The 15018-nt window shown below is 41.8% G+C and overlaps 1 protein-coding gene across 1 annotated transcript in view; it reads right to left on the minus strand.

Moving 5' to 3' along the window:
- Nucleotides 1-5183, minus strand: part of PLPPR5 (phospholipid phosphatase related 5) — a 127392-nt gene extending 122209 nt beyond the window's left edge. Inside the window, exon 1 of the mRNA XM_079902310.1 lies at nt 4357-5183. Coding sequence (XP_079758436.1) covers nt 4357-4593 — 237 coding nt within the window. The 5' untranslated portion in view covers nt 4594-5183. The remainder of the gene's footprint in view (nt 1-4356) is intronic.
- Nucleotides 5184-15018: the final 9835 nt, after the last annotated feature.

The following is a 15018-nucleotide window of genomic DNA, read 5'->3' on the forward strand; positions in this document are numbered from 1 at the left end:
AACTCATTTTATACTCATAGGATTCCAGGAGTGGAGATGGGTGGAGATAGTAGTGGGCACCCAAGGCAAGGTTCAAGGAAGGAGAGGTCTATGGGAGAGCTTTAGGCTTTGATTTAACAAGATGGACCTCTGGATATAAGATGCAACATCCTTGGTATAGCGGCAGTAGCTCCATGCCTCAGTCTCGGAACCCAGAGGGAGCTTCCTGGGGATGCAGGCATAAACAATCAGAGATGCTCCCTAACCCTCAGTGCTGGTCTTCTCTGTCTTGATTCTGACTCTATGAAGAGGGATGGTCTAGCTTTGTCTCCTTCAAATCATCTGTGTTGCTCAGAGATCTAAGGTACAATAGGGGCTAGTGGCCACTGTATCCAAATTTGGGGGGCAGAAACCATTGTCATCACCAGGTCTTTTAATCAATGAAAAACAAAGATCACTAATTAAATTTATATCTGTAAATTCTGTAGGTAGTGCTTGGGTGAGTGCATATAGATCAAACTGAACAGTACCTGTTTTCAAAGAGTTTATAAACCATGTCATCTTTGTAAATGAGCCCAAATTACAGGTGTTTTCTGAAAACACAATTAAAATAGTAATATTTCACAACACAAAATAGACTCAGGGATTTAGAGTGTAAAATTATCTTACACAGATATTTTAATAGAAGAGCCCTACACTACTGTCCCCAAAATGTCCTAAAACACCACCTATCAGACAAGTCCCTACTCAATTCCCAATAAATGGAGAAAAACTCAGCCTGACATTCCAGGACTCAGCAATGAGACCCTAGTCTTCCTCTTCTGCCATATACCCCTGCATTCCCCACACACCACTCTTAGAAACAAGACAGACCAACCACTGTTTCAAGAGTACAGACTGCATTTTCTGCTACCAAGCAGTCACTCATGTTCACACTGCTGCTTTCTGTGATGTCCTGACTCAAACTCCATTTCAGCCTCTCCTTCAAGTCACATCTCAAAAGCCACCCTTTTCTTCATGAAGTCTTTCTTCTCCTCTCCAAATAAAAATGATTGTCCTCTTTGAACCACCAGAGGTCTTTGCGGTATATATACATATATGTAAATATGTATGTACATAAACTTTTATTATGGTGATTTACATTATGACTTTTGGCATGATTACCTAATTTCCCAAATTACTGTAAACTCTTAAGGATTAGTGACCATGGTTTACTTCTGAAATTACCTTTATAACCCCCACTCTGGCTGATATGCTGCTTGCAACACAGGAATTCAATAAGCATTTACTGAATTACTATTTTACTAATAGTGTTAATGAAATAGTGATCTCTTATGGAGTATCAACTATGGGCAAAGGATGATATTTATATATTATATCTCATTTAATATTCAAAATCCTGTGACTTAGAAAATTAAGGATCAAGGAGCTATAAATTAGTTGTTCAAGGTTACACAGCAAGCAGAATCCCCAACTCTTACCATAACAGCAGGATGCACTTTGAATCTGAATCCAAACTTGTCAGGCTCCAAACATGTGCCCCAAGTCAACACTATATAAAAGTGATAAAATTTAAAGAATATTTTCCTTTTAATTTTTAGATAAATAAATTTGGCAAATTTGAAACAAAACCACAGATTGTGGCAGTGAGGAGAGCTACTTTTCAAAATTAACTTTAAGGATTAGAATGAGTTTTGAAGATTAAAAATATATATAATGAAGAATCTGTATCACTACAGTCCAAGAAATGTAAAAGATGGGGAAAGAGACCATTTGAGGCATTTATTTAGAAGAATGATTTATGAGTAAGCTGAATTTGCATATTGTAATAAAAAGGCGCAGGTTTGGGAGCGTGACACAGTAGGGTTAAAATTCTGGGTGTAATGTTTTTAGCCTTGGTCCTCGGGCAAGTTACTTAACCTTCCTAAACCTCAGTTTTGCCAAAGGGTAGGTGACAGTAATAATAACTGCTTTCATAGATAATGCAAGTATTAGATAGGTATAGGGTATATAACCCAACAAATGATGGGTACTACTAACATTACTATTAATAATATTGTTTTCATGCAAAGTGACTGTGCTAAGCCAGTGTTCTTGAGAAGAATGGAAAAGCAGGGCTGCCATTACTGTTCCCAAACTTTCACATTATGAGAGTGTAATATTGGGAAGAGCAGAAGCAGAAACAAAGGCCAGCAGCACAGCTAGCCTGAATATCCAACATTTCCTTCTCTTCAGACTGACTCCCAAATTCTCTCTCTTGTAACTAATGAACTGAAAATCGAAACATGGAAATCACGTTGGATCCTCCCTTTTAAAATCTCTCAAGAATATTCTAGATCCCCACCCAAGCAGCCTTTCTCATCTTCTTTCAGAGAACATGTTTTTTGGAAGTAGGACAAGCAGTATGGCATTTGGCATCAGTCTCACAGGCATCAAACACCACACCCACCATCTTTGTTTTCAGGTGCTTCTAGTTTATTATCTGATCCTCAGGGTCCTCAAATGTTAACTGGAGAGACTATCTCCTGGAAGGGATGCTCTGAGAAGTATACGTGGCCATGACTATTCAGTGCCCAGCACAAAGCAGGTGCTCAATAATGACTAATTAATTCCCTTTCCCCTCTGTGGTTCCCCCTAAGTGGAGAATAATCAAATTCTTTGGGAAAATATGTTATGTCTCTAAATGGCACCTGCCACCATGGATGGATGGTTAGGATCTGAAAAGTGCTATCTCATTTAAATAAGCCACAGAATCGTAATCACCAAGGGATGAGTTACAGACATTACTGATTATGGCTGTACCCAAACCAGTGTCCTGAAAGTGACAGGCTTTTTTCTTAAAAGAAAAAAAAAAAAAAAAATCCTTGAAAAATCCCTGAGCTATTCAGTCTCCTAGAAAACATGTGTCTGGAAACTCAACATCTGCAGAAAGCAAAAGGGCCCAAGAATGACCAATTTATTTTTTTCTCTTACAGCTTTCCAAATAGAGGACAGAGAACACAAACATGAAGCTGGATTTGGGGTGTCTGATATATTTTAGCAAATTACAACTGAAAAAAAACAAAACAAAACATTTTCTGGTGCAAGGTCTAACACTTTTCAAAACAGTATTCTTGGAGCCGTATTTGACGTCAACTATCACAGTACCTGTGATAAAGTTACTTTGAAGTTATCAAGAAGTTCCTTGGTTTGTGGAATTCCATTATGTGTGTTAGGAACTTTTCATTATTTTGTAAATTATTAACTCATTTCCTCTAAAATCAAAGAAAACATGAATATCCAAACCTAACAGATAAAACAGATATTCTTAACATTCATTATTGCAATTTACACATTCAACCACTGGGAAAAAAAAGTCCCTTTCCTTTCCCTCTTCATTTTTAATTTCTTATTAGTTATCTGTTGAGAGAGAGAGAAAGAGAGAGAGAGAGAGAGACAAGATGAGCTGTACCACAAGAAGGGAACCTCCAATACTTTGACAGTATTAAAGGAACCATAATAATTATTTTCTGAAAAAACACCACCAATTCTCCTACCTATAACTTTGCACCACATTCACATACGTAAATTATTATACGATTATCATTCTAATAATTACATATGTATATCTGTGTATATATATGCGTGCATGTGCCCGTATAGACACACACACAGTCCAAAAGGCATTCTCAGAAAAGCTCTATGAGAAAAGGACTTAAGCCGCCCAGGGAATGGAAGAGCGTTTAAATAAATCCTGTAATTTAGGCACAGCTCCTGCTTTTCAGCAAGCACTGCTACTGGAGCCTCTTCATTTAGGAGAGGTCTCATGTTCTTTTTTAGATATCTGTTCCCTGGTCAGCTTAGTCTAATTGGCACTTCCTTTCGAAAGGGAAGGAGGCGGTAAAAAGGGAATTTGCGCCCCGATTCTGGAAGCAGAAGTCCCTTCCACACCCCAGCAGTTGATCGCCGTCTCCCTCCCGCTGGCCCCGCTGCTGCTCGTCTTCTAGTCGCAATGTGAGAGGTGGCAGCCAGCGGAGCAAGGCCACAAGTAGATGAAGTCAAGATTCAACCGGATAACTCACCTCCTCCCCAGCCCCGACTCCCACCCATTACCGTCTACAGCCCCCTTCCCTCCCATCCCCCTCCGTGTCACGCTAAGTTGCAGCCACCGCGGGGGGTAGCGGGGGTGCGGGGGCGGCAGGTGGGGAGAGCTGGGGGCTTCCTTCGGACCCATACCGACGCGCCCTAGAAGAATGTCCTCTGGGGAAGGGTCTGCCGCCAACTTGGAGGAACTTAGAAGGCAAAGGCTGCCGCGCCCCGACCTCAGCGGGGCCTCAACCCTGAAGGCGAGGGGCGGAAAAGGGCAGTCGGGGCGAGGGCGGGCACCCCCGGGCTTACCACGAGCACGGGGACCCCGGCGGCCAGCGAGTAGAGGAGCACAGGGGGCACGGCGCTGCTGTCCTCCGGGCCCGGGTAGGGCTTGCGGTAGGCGCTGTCGTGGCAGAAGAAGCCCTGCACGTTCACAGTGAACGTGTCCGTGTATTCGAAGTAGTACGCCAGCATCACCGTCCCTGCCATGATCACCATCTGGAAATAGAGCATGCTGCTGGTGAGCGCCGCGGGCAGCCGGGGCATGCACGCCTCCCGGGCCGGGCCGAGCCGAGCGGGCGGCGGACGGGCCCCCTCCCGGGTCCGCCGAGGCAGCCACCGGGGGCGCGGCGGCGGGGGCGGCGGGAGGACGAGGCGCGGGAGGCAGGATGGAGCCGCCGGAGGAAGAGGCGGAGGCAGGTCCGGGTTTCGAGGCGCCGGCTGGCTGCGGAGGAGGTGGCTACCCCCGGACGAACCCCCGCTCCCCTCCCCGCCCCCTGCCCGCCGCAAGCACCGCCCGCCCGGGCGCGGGGTCGCGCGGGAGGGCGGGGAGTCCCGGGCGGCGGGTCGCGGCCAGGCGAGACACCGTTCGCTATGCAGCTGCGCGGGGCCGAGCCCCCAGGCCCGCCCGGAGGAGAGGCGGACCGGGCGGCGGCGGCTGGGACAGCGGCACCTGTACCCCTCGGAGGGCGGACGCAGTGGAGCAGGCGAAGCTCCTCACAGGGGTAAAAACCAAAAGGGGGGGAGGGGAGGCAGTAGAGAAGGAGCTTCTAGAAACTCCCTTCTGAGGCAGCAGCTGGGTGTTTTAGGAAACCCGCGCAACGCCTGGGAAAATGGTGCGCGGACGCGTCTTCGGAGCGCAACCCCGTAAAGCGCCAAGTGCCGATTCCGCGCAGCGACTTTCAGCCGGCGCCTCTTTGGATTCCTTAACCCCGTGCAGGACACACGCCCAGCGCGAGTTTCTAGGCGCAATGAGAAACATCATCCCAGAGGATTTTAGATTCTGAGTTTTTTTGCTTCCCGCTCCAGCTTCCTAGGGCTTTGTATGTAAAAACAGAAATCATAGCTCGGGAGTTCCCGAAGCATCATGTCTTGTACAACGGCCCCTTCCTCGTTCACGTAGTCTCCTCTGGCTCATCTTCTCAGTTTCCCTTTATTAGCTGCTTGTGAGACGAGGCACTGCAGATTCCTGGGACCCAGCAGTGGCAGCCCCTAGGGAAGGGAAAAGGGCCATTTGCCTCACCTCGCTATTCCCTGAGTTCCCAGGTACTGCCGGGATTCCCCAGGGGTCAAGTGAAAGGAGAGGGAGACAGAGGGCTCACACCACAGGCATACAAAACACACCCATACGTTGGGCAGGCACGCGTGTGCGTGGGTATGTAAGTAGCTGTGCAACTGCATGTATGTAAGGAGCCCGTTTCGTGATGCCATATGGGTCCCTGCCTGCAAGATTAGGCAGCCGACTGAGGGGGCTTAGGGAGGGGTGGAGCTTAGTGGAACCTGACACTGCTTACCTTTCACTCCGGAGAGCAGGTAGGAAGCCTGTATGCAAGGCGAGGGGATGAAAATACTCCCAGAGCCCTGCCCTTCTCATTACAACGTGGAATTACCTTAGGAGATTTGTAGAATATTCATGTTAATGGGTTGTAGCCTGATGATTTTTAGAGGTGGGCCTTTATCATCAGGAAAAAACACTTTTAAGCTAAAAAAGGCCTTTTAAATTTGGCAAGTGATTGGTGGTTTAGGGATGAGATAATAATGGCAGTGTGACTTTCTTTAATGTAGAATTATTTTACCCTCCATGTTATTACAGACATCATTTAATAACTAATTACTTAGTGCTTACCAGGAAAACAACACCGAAAAACCTATGTAATAAGCAATTTGGGGCAGTGGGAGCAAACTGTTCCTAAATGGACAAGCAAGACTTATCATACGATGAAAATATAACTACTACAAAGATACATGGTCTAGTGCTACATTCAGAAAATCATTCTAAGACTGTAAGAGTGTTTAAACTGCAAATCTGGTTCTAAATCCTGTTTAATAGAATTTTTGGAAGAATGGTGTTAATTTAAAAGGATAGTTTTAAAATGTAACTTTGGATTAAGGAGAGTCTAACGTAGGTAATGTATTCAAACTGATGAAAACGTGCATTACTTTTGAAATTAAAATGCACTGTAATGCACTGTTCCGGTGTTATGTGTGCCTAGTACTGTTCGTGTAACAAAGCCGGGTCCTCGTCTGTCCTATTCACTGCTCTGTCCTCAGCATGAGCAGTGTATGGTATACTGTAGATATTTAATCTTTGAATGAATTAAGGAACTTACTCCTCTAAGAACAACAGGGAAGTGTTTTCACGTATAAAATTTACATCGAGGTTAGGGAATCCCAATCTTTATGTCCCCAGATAAACCTAGCCTGTATACTTATTTGGCACACAGGGCAATGTTAGAGCAATGACTCTGGTACTGCCTCAGTTCAAATCTCAGCCCCGCCACTTACCAGTTCTGGGAACCTGGGCAAAATGCTTAACCTCTTCCTGCCTTGGTTCCATCACCGGTAAAATAGGGATGATACTCGTAACTACTTTACAAGGTTGTTATGAGGATTATTGATGCTCATTTCATTATGTCTGGCACATTGTGTTTAAATTCTATAAAGTTTAACCTTTAGTCATACATGTATCTAGCCTGCCTTAACCCAGGTCATTCTAACACCCATCACCAGTCACTTCCTTCTCTTTTTATTGCTTACAAAATGATTCTGGGGCTTCCCTGGTGGCGCAGTGGTTGAGAGTCCACCTGCCGATGCAGGGGACACGGGTTCGTACCCCGGTCCGGGAAGATCCCACGTGCCGCGGAGCGGCTGGGCCTGTGAGCCATGGCCGCTGAGCCTGCGCGTCCGGAGCCTGTGCTCCGCAACGGGAGAGGCCACAACAGTGAGAGGCCCGCGTACCGCAAAGAAAAACAAAAACAAAAACAAAATGATTCTGGGTGTATCCATATTTCTGTATATATTTTTCTGTAGATTTGTGCACATTCTATCTTCTCTTTCAGACGGTATCCACCTCAAGAATAAGATACTATTTTCCTTCAGAATTCTCAATATCCCCATGATTTGTTCATTTTAGATGGTCAAAAAGTGTTGTTGACCGACTCATGGTTGACTAACCATCCAATGCTGAAATTCAAGGTTAATAATCTTACCTCACATTATAAAGATACCAACATTAAATTAAACTTCCATGAATATTTGAACAGCTTGGTTATACATAGAAATGGTGTGAGGTGGATGAAAGAGCACGAACAATATGCTTTTGGGCTGGTTACTTTACTTTCCTGAGCCTGAGCTTCTTTGGGGACAAAATGAACTAATTTTCTTACCTCTGGGCTTTGTACCAAGTAAGTACCAAAGAAGGTACTTATTTAGGGCGTTTCTTCATTTTATTTTCCTGTGAATCATGTAAGCTAATTCTTTTCCAAAATACGTTTTTCAACTTCAAAGAATCCTTTGGAACCCTGCCTCAATTCTTTTTTTTTTTTTTTTTTTGCGGTACGCTGGCCTCTCACTGTTGTGGCCTCTCCCGTTGCGGAGCACAGGCTCCGGACACGCAGGCTCGGCGGCCATGGCTCACGGGCCCAGCCGCTCCGCAGCATGTGGGATCCTCCCGGACCAGGGCACGAACCCGTGTCCCCTGCATCGGCAGGCAGACTCCCAACCACTGCGCCACCAGGGAAGCCCCTGCCTCAATTCTTAATGTAACTATCTGTTTCTAGATTAAAAAAAGCACTACTCATATTTAATCTTTTGGAATCTTGCCCAAATTCTTAATTTAATTTAATTCTTAGGCATATCATTGTGCTTTCAAATGTATTGTAGCCATCAGTCTGTCCTGTCCAAATTCTCCCCATGTCAGCTCCTACCAAAGTGAGTAATGTAGGTCAAAAGTGCGGTATTTATAACTCTTTTATTTTCCAACTTCCAGTGATTCATATTGTATTTATCTGTGCATGACTTAACAACCACTCCATCCCACCATGTTTCTCCACCTATAAAACATGAATACTGGGACAGATCTTGGGGGAATCATTTATCAGTTCCAATACCTCCCATCTACCCACCCCAATACTCATGCTCCAGTAAGAACTAGTAAGGTGCTAGACTGGCATAGAAAGATGTAGTCCTTGTCTGTATGGTTTATAACTTTTCTTCTATAGATAGAAGACAAATGTACAAAAAGGCAAGGTGGAGGGGACCTTTAGGTTGGTAGCAAGTGCAAAGACCATTTGAATAATCCTTGGGAAGCCAAGCATTGAATATTTGTGGATAGCTAGATGACTGAATGTATTCTTCTTCTTTAAGTTTGAGAAACTAATGTGCCTGCTAAAACGGAACAGGAGATGGACCTGACTCCTCAGGATTATGACCAGTTGGGTTCCGTACAACAAATCTATGAATACCGAGAGCCAGATTGAGATTCTCTGCTCAGGTTCAGGGATTTGGACCTCATTAGTTTATAGACAGAATGTTTTTGGCAGAGATACCTGAGCATTTCCAAGGACCAAAGGAGATATGGAATTATAAACAATGGTTTCCATGTGTTTCAGGTAACTGAGAGGTAAACCCAGGCATTTTCCTGAAATTTTCTCATTCCATGTGCAAAAACAGAGATAAATAACATTACTTTCTATGCATAGCTGAGATGGTGAGATAAATAACGTTACTTTCAGTTCATAGATGAGATGGTAAGGTATGAATTTAGAAGGCTTTACATAAATGGACTAGGGAAGCTCTCCAAAAGAAGAATAGAGTCCTTCTTTTAAAAACAACAACAAAAATCCGTATTCATAATGCTGAACCTGCACTAGAGATGTTTAAGGAGATTCACATGTGTGACAAGTTACAGGACTTTGTACTAATGAGGAACGTTAAATATTAACATATATTGGTAGAAGATCTCATGGGAATATGTTTGGGGAAAAAAGCCTGTATATAGGCCAGATAGCTGTGTTCAGAATAAGTAATTCATTCTAATACTTATTGAGCTGCAAAAGACAATATCTCAACAGATCTTTATTGACCTGGATCTAGAAAATGAACAATTGCGCTAGTTTACTAACTTCCAAACAATTTGATATAGAGAACACCCCTGAAGCTTGAATAAGAAATAAGATGTAGGGCTGGTTAACTAAAGAAATGTTGTACTTAAACACATTGATACAAACTCAAAGAGACAATATCCTCATACGAAAACTAAAGAGAGATAGGAGCATTTGGGATTACACCTTTGACCTCTTTATTTTGGATGTCATAGCATACTGCATCCTCACAGGGTGATTTTCAGTGCTTGATTTAGGAGGTAACTGCTTTCTCAAGAAAACAGGAAAGAAAAACAGCTAGAATAGTAATTTGTATGTCTGCCTTTGAGGTTCCAGCTGTAATGGGATGTTTATCTCAAAGGCCAGATGCTTCTGACCTGAGTAAGTGGTACTTATCTTCCTCTAGAACCACGAAGATATCTTTAAAGTGCCTTACTCTGTGACTGTATTACAGCTATTCTATTCTTCTATATTTCCAGTATTTTAAATTTTCACTTTCAAAACAGTTATCACAAACGAAGCACATATTTTATTAGAAAACCTAGTTATATTTCACTGAAGGTATAGGTGTGAAATTGATTGACCAGGTAAAAGAACCCAAATTTATTAAATATTAAAGCAGGGAAAGAACAGAAAAATTTAACTAGCATGCTATCTTTTAAGATTATTGTTATTATCCTATAGTAGAATTAAAAATTTAAATTATTAAGTTAGGGAAAGTTAATTGGGACATGCTGCTACTACTTAAGCTGTGTGGCCGTGACAATCACTTAGCCTCTCTGAATCTAGTCTGCTCATCTGTAAAACTGGGTTAGTGAATCTTTACAAAGACATCGAATGACTTATATTTATAAAATGTTTCATAAATATTAAAGCACTGGACAAATCTACATTAGAAAGCATCCTAATTAGGAGGAGAGAATACCTCATCTGAGTGGGTCCTGGATTTTCTCCCCAGCACTGAGTTTCAGTTCCCCAAAGCTCAGATTCATTGCTTCCTGCTCTGTTGCCATGTCTGTGAATATGGAATTGTTTACCATGTGTTTCAGTGATAAAAAAAAAAAAAATTATTTTGTTAAGTATAAATCTATGGATCCATAACATCAGGGGAAGTTCCAAAATATTCAATTTCCCTAAGAATACCTTTAAACAATTGTTAAGGATAAGAACATAAGAGTGTGTCAGTTAAGTATGATGGGTAAGCCTGAGGACTGGGGATTACAGAACTGACTTCATATCTTTACTCTGTAGATTCATAACTGAGGGACCTTGGCCCAAGTCATTTTAATTTCTGTAGTGTCCTAAAATGAGGATAATGTTGCCTACTTCACTAAGATGTGATATAGAACCTTGGCCATTCACCACAATAAGTGATCATTACGGTTATTGTTACTCTTCTGGTATAATTAATCCTGCCACTGCTGGATCAGCAAAACTTTTATTGATCCATTTGGAAAAGTTCCTGCATAAAATTCTGCTGAACTGTCTTTGTAACTTCATGTTACTTGAAGACACCTGAAAGTTGTTATGTGAGCTATGATAAATGAGAACCGTCCTACTAAACAAAATCACAAATCCTGCTAACACTTTGAGAAACAGTTTCTTTAGCAGCGATATGGAGCCTGTGACGCCAACTATGCTGATGACAGCTGCAGGTCCTTTGTCAAAGATTCAGCTTGTGAATGCCAATCAGCGTTTGTTTGGCTGTCCTTCAATGCACTAGGTAATGATTGAAGCAAAGATACAATAGAAATTAGACACTCAGAATGGTTCCTTATGTTCACACATGGACCATGATCAACTATTAGTACTATTAGTTTAAAATCAGATGATTTTGGGGCTTCCCTGGTGGCGCAGTGGTTGAGCGTCCGCCTGCCGATGCAGGGGACACGGCTTCGTGCCCCGGTACGGGAAGATCCCACATGCCGCAGAGCGGCTGGGCCCGTGAGCCATGGCCGCTGAGCCTGCGCGTCCGGAGCCTGTGCTCCGCAACGGGAGAGGCCACAACAGTGAGAGGCCCGCGTACCGAAAAAAAAAAAAAAAATCAGATGATTTTTGGAATGCTATTTTAGTGAGAGCACAAAGGCTTCTGGCATGATGAATTTCTGCCCTAAATTTCATCATTCTTGAATGTGTTCATAAATTACTGAGCTTTTTCCACCTACAAGTTTACATCTATAAGCATGGAAAGTAATTTTTTGGTCAAGTAAAGAAATAATGTCTTAATTGCTGAATTAATTGGAAGCTAGTAAGTAGCAGAAAAATTGCCATTAAAGTATAAGTATTTATAGACTGTATCACTTTGAAGGAAAGTGGGGGAAGTATCTGGAAGAGAAACATCACTGTGCATATTGTTTTGTTACTCTTGTGATTATCACCCTTTGTTATTAAGTCAGGTGTGATTAATCATATTTCATTATTTATCAATTATGTTATTATAATCAATGCTTCGATGTGTAATGGGGCCTTTAATGTACTTGATAAGGATAAAATATTTTACCTTGTTTTCCACTTACTGATGACTTGCTTTAATACTTCTTTTGTCTCATACAGATCGCCAATAAAAATAGAAGAACATGAATAGTAAAATCTTAATTAACTTTAGAAAGGCTCATGAAATAGGGTATCCTGGGGAACTACTGCTTTTATTAATAGAAACCCTCTAACGTTCTTTGTCAGAACTCTTAAATTAGTAATCAAATTGTGCTGAATGTACTACATTTTTCTTTGATGATCTGACATAGGGGTCATTATTTGGAAGCTCAGCTCTTACTGTTTATTATTGTAGTGATTCTAGATGTAGGAGATTGATTTTTGTAAGTGCTGATGGTAGGATAAACTCTGGACATTTTGCGAAAAAAAAAATGCCTGAAATATATTTTTATTTATTTGAAACCACAATAATGTTTATTGAGTGACTACTATATGCTAAAATAGTTCTAAGAATCTCTGATTCTTAAAACTACACTCCCGCCACTCCATTTACTGAAGAGATATGACAACATCAGTCTTCCAAAAAGTAGTATGCAGAATACTACCACTTACTTGAGGGTCCCAGTCTATGTGGAGTCCAGTTTGAGTAATCAGGTTTTTACTAATCAAGATACCTATTTGTAATTCTACAGGAGCATAAAACATAAGCTGCTCTGAAATAACACAGAGTTTTCATTTTAGTGTTTAGTGGACCTGTAAATGAGACCATAGGCTTGAGGAGTAGATGCTCTATGTCCTTTTAATATTGGATAATCCAGCTTAGCTGCTGAACCAGGAGTGAAAATTTGGGGAGGATTGGGGATTGACACCTATATCAGTCTGCCTGGGTGGCCATAACAAAATACCATAGACTGGGTGGCTTTAAACAACAGAAATTTTTGTTTTTACATTTCTGGAGGCCGGAAGTTCAGGATCAAGGTGCCATCAGGGTTGGTTTTTTGTGAAACCTCTCTATCTGGTTTGTAGACAGTGCCTTCTCACTGTATCTTCATGTGGCCTTTCCTCTGCCCTCGCATGGAGAGGTAGCTCTTCCTCTTCTCACAAAGACACCAATCCTAGCAGATTAGGGTCCCAGCCTTATGACCTCATTTAACCTTAGTTATCTCCCTTTTAGAGGTCCTGTCTCCAAATACAGTCACACTGGAGGTTAGAGCTTCAACATATTAGTGGTGAGAGGACATAATGCAGTCCGTAAGAGCATCCCACTGCTCTCCCAACTCAATATATTAGAATGCTTCATTAGGTTGAACCGTATGAAATTGGCAACTGCAAGTGGATCAACCTATACAAGATCAATACAAATAAGCTTGATTGCTGAAATATCCAGGTGATTATTTCATAAATTGTAACGTTAGGAAAAAATAAGTTATATTTACTCACTGTTTAATGATGTCTGTGCCTCCCAATCTGATGGATTTCCAGTTGAACTCTTTAAAGTTAAGTTTGAGACCAAGTAAATTTTTATTACCTCATTGTAAAAGTCAGAAAACATGAGTTAAAATTGATTCAATGGTACATAACTTTAACGATCTACTTGGCAATACAACTGCTCTGAAACCCTCCTCAACATGATTTTCAGACGATAAATGTTGGTGTCTGAAGGACAGTCTTACTCAGTTGTACAGCTGGAAGTATAAAATGAATATAATATGGGGAGTCTGGGCTAAGCATACACATATTTTTTACCTTTGGGTCAGAAATTTAATTGCTGCTTCTTGCTCATATTGATAAGGAAGCCAAATGCTACGCTCCAGGAATTGCAACAAATCAATTACTGACAGGTAATGGAGTCTAGTATCAAGTGAGATAAGAGTGCTTAGAAATCAGCTTCATCAGAGGGCTTTACCAATGCTCTCTGAATCACCCAAGCCTCCTTTGTATTTAAATATTGCTCCCTTCTCTCCACCTGGCTATGTATGACTGCAAGATGAGGAGCAGATAAAATATGCATCTTGGGCTTCCCCGGTGGCACAGTGGTTGAGCGTCCGCCTGCCGATGCAGGGGACACGGGTTCGTGCCCCGGTCCGGGAAGATCCCACATGCCGCGGAGCAACTGGGCCCGTGAGCCATGGCCGCCGAGCCTGCACGTCCGGAGCCTGTGCTCCGCAACGGGAGAGGCCACAGCAGTGAGAGGCCCGCGTACCGCAAAAAAAAAAAAAAAAAAAAAAAAAAAAAAAAAAAAAATATATATATATATATATATATATATACATATATATATTCTGTTATATATCTCATCAGACTACATGGACCCCCAGTTCTGCTGGTGCTGCTCAAAACAAGTTTACCAGATTCCGGTCCTCTAGAAAATTATTCCATAAGATAACCTTGTACTAGAAAATCATGCAAACTAGTGGTTTGCATTTGTTTAGAGACATGTTTATTAAGAATTTATGCTCTGCAAAGGTCTGTACAGGCATAGTAAGAATAGATTACCTCCCATCTGCTCACAAAACATTACAATAAGGTCAATATTATGAGTTTCCACACCTGAAAATCAGGAAGACAAAAATTTCTAAAAATATATACTATGCTACCTTCACTTAGTGGCAGATGGGAGGTAATACAGACACGTTTGACTATTTACTATGTGCCAGACACTTCACATGTTTCAATTGTATGTAGTTAATTCTAGAACCCTGCAATATTAAGTACCATTACCTCCCACTTTGCCAAATCTGAATCTCAGAGATACTTTCCTACTGGCCCATGATTAATAAGTAGCAGAACTGGTGTTTGAACCTAGATCTGGCCGGTTCCCAAGAAATTTCTATTGCATCATATTGACAGTTTTTAATATGTTGTACCAATTCTACAAATACCATTTATATTTAATATAAATATATTAAAAGATATACTTGAATAGATTAACAAGCTGTGGTATATCCATATTAAGGAATACTACACAACAATAGAAAGGAATAAAACTCCATAATTTGGGTGAACCTCAGAGACTTTATGCTGAGTGAAGGAAGCCAGTTTCAAAAGGTACAATTCGATTTTTATGTCATTCTGGAAAAGACACATCTACAGTGATAGAGTACCGATCAGTGGTTGCCACAGGCTAGGAGTGGATGTGTGGGTGACTGTAAAGAAA

The sequence above is a fragment of the Stenella coeruleoalba genome (assembly GCF_951394435.1).
Source record: "Stenella coeruleoalba genome assembly, chromosome: 1".
Taxonomy (NCBI): Eukaryota; Metazoa; Chordata; class Mammalia; order Artiodactyla; family Delphinidae; genus Stenella; species Stenella coeruleoalba.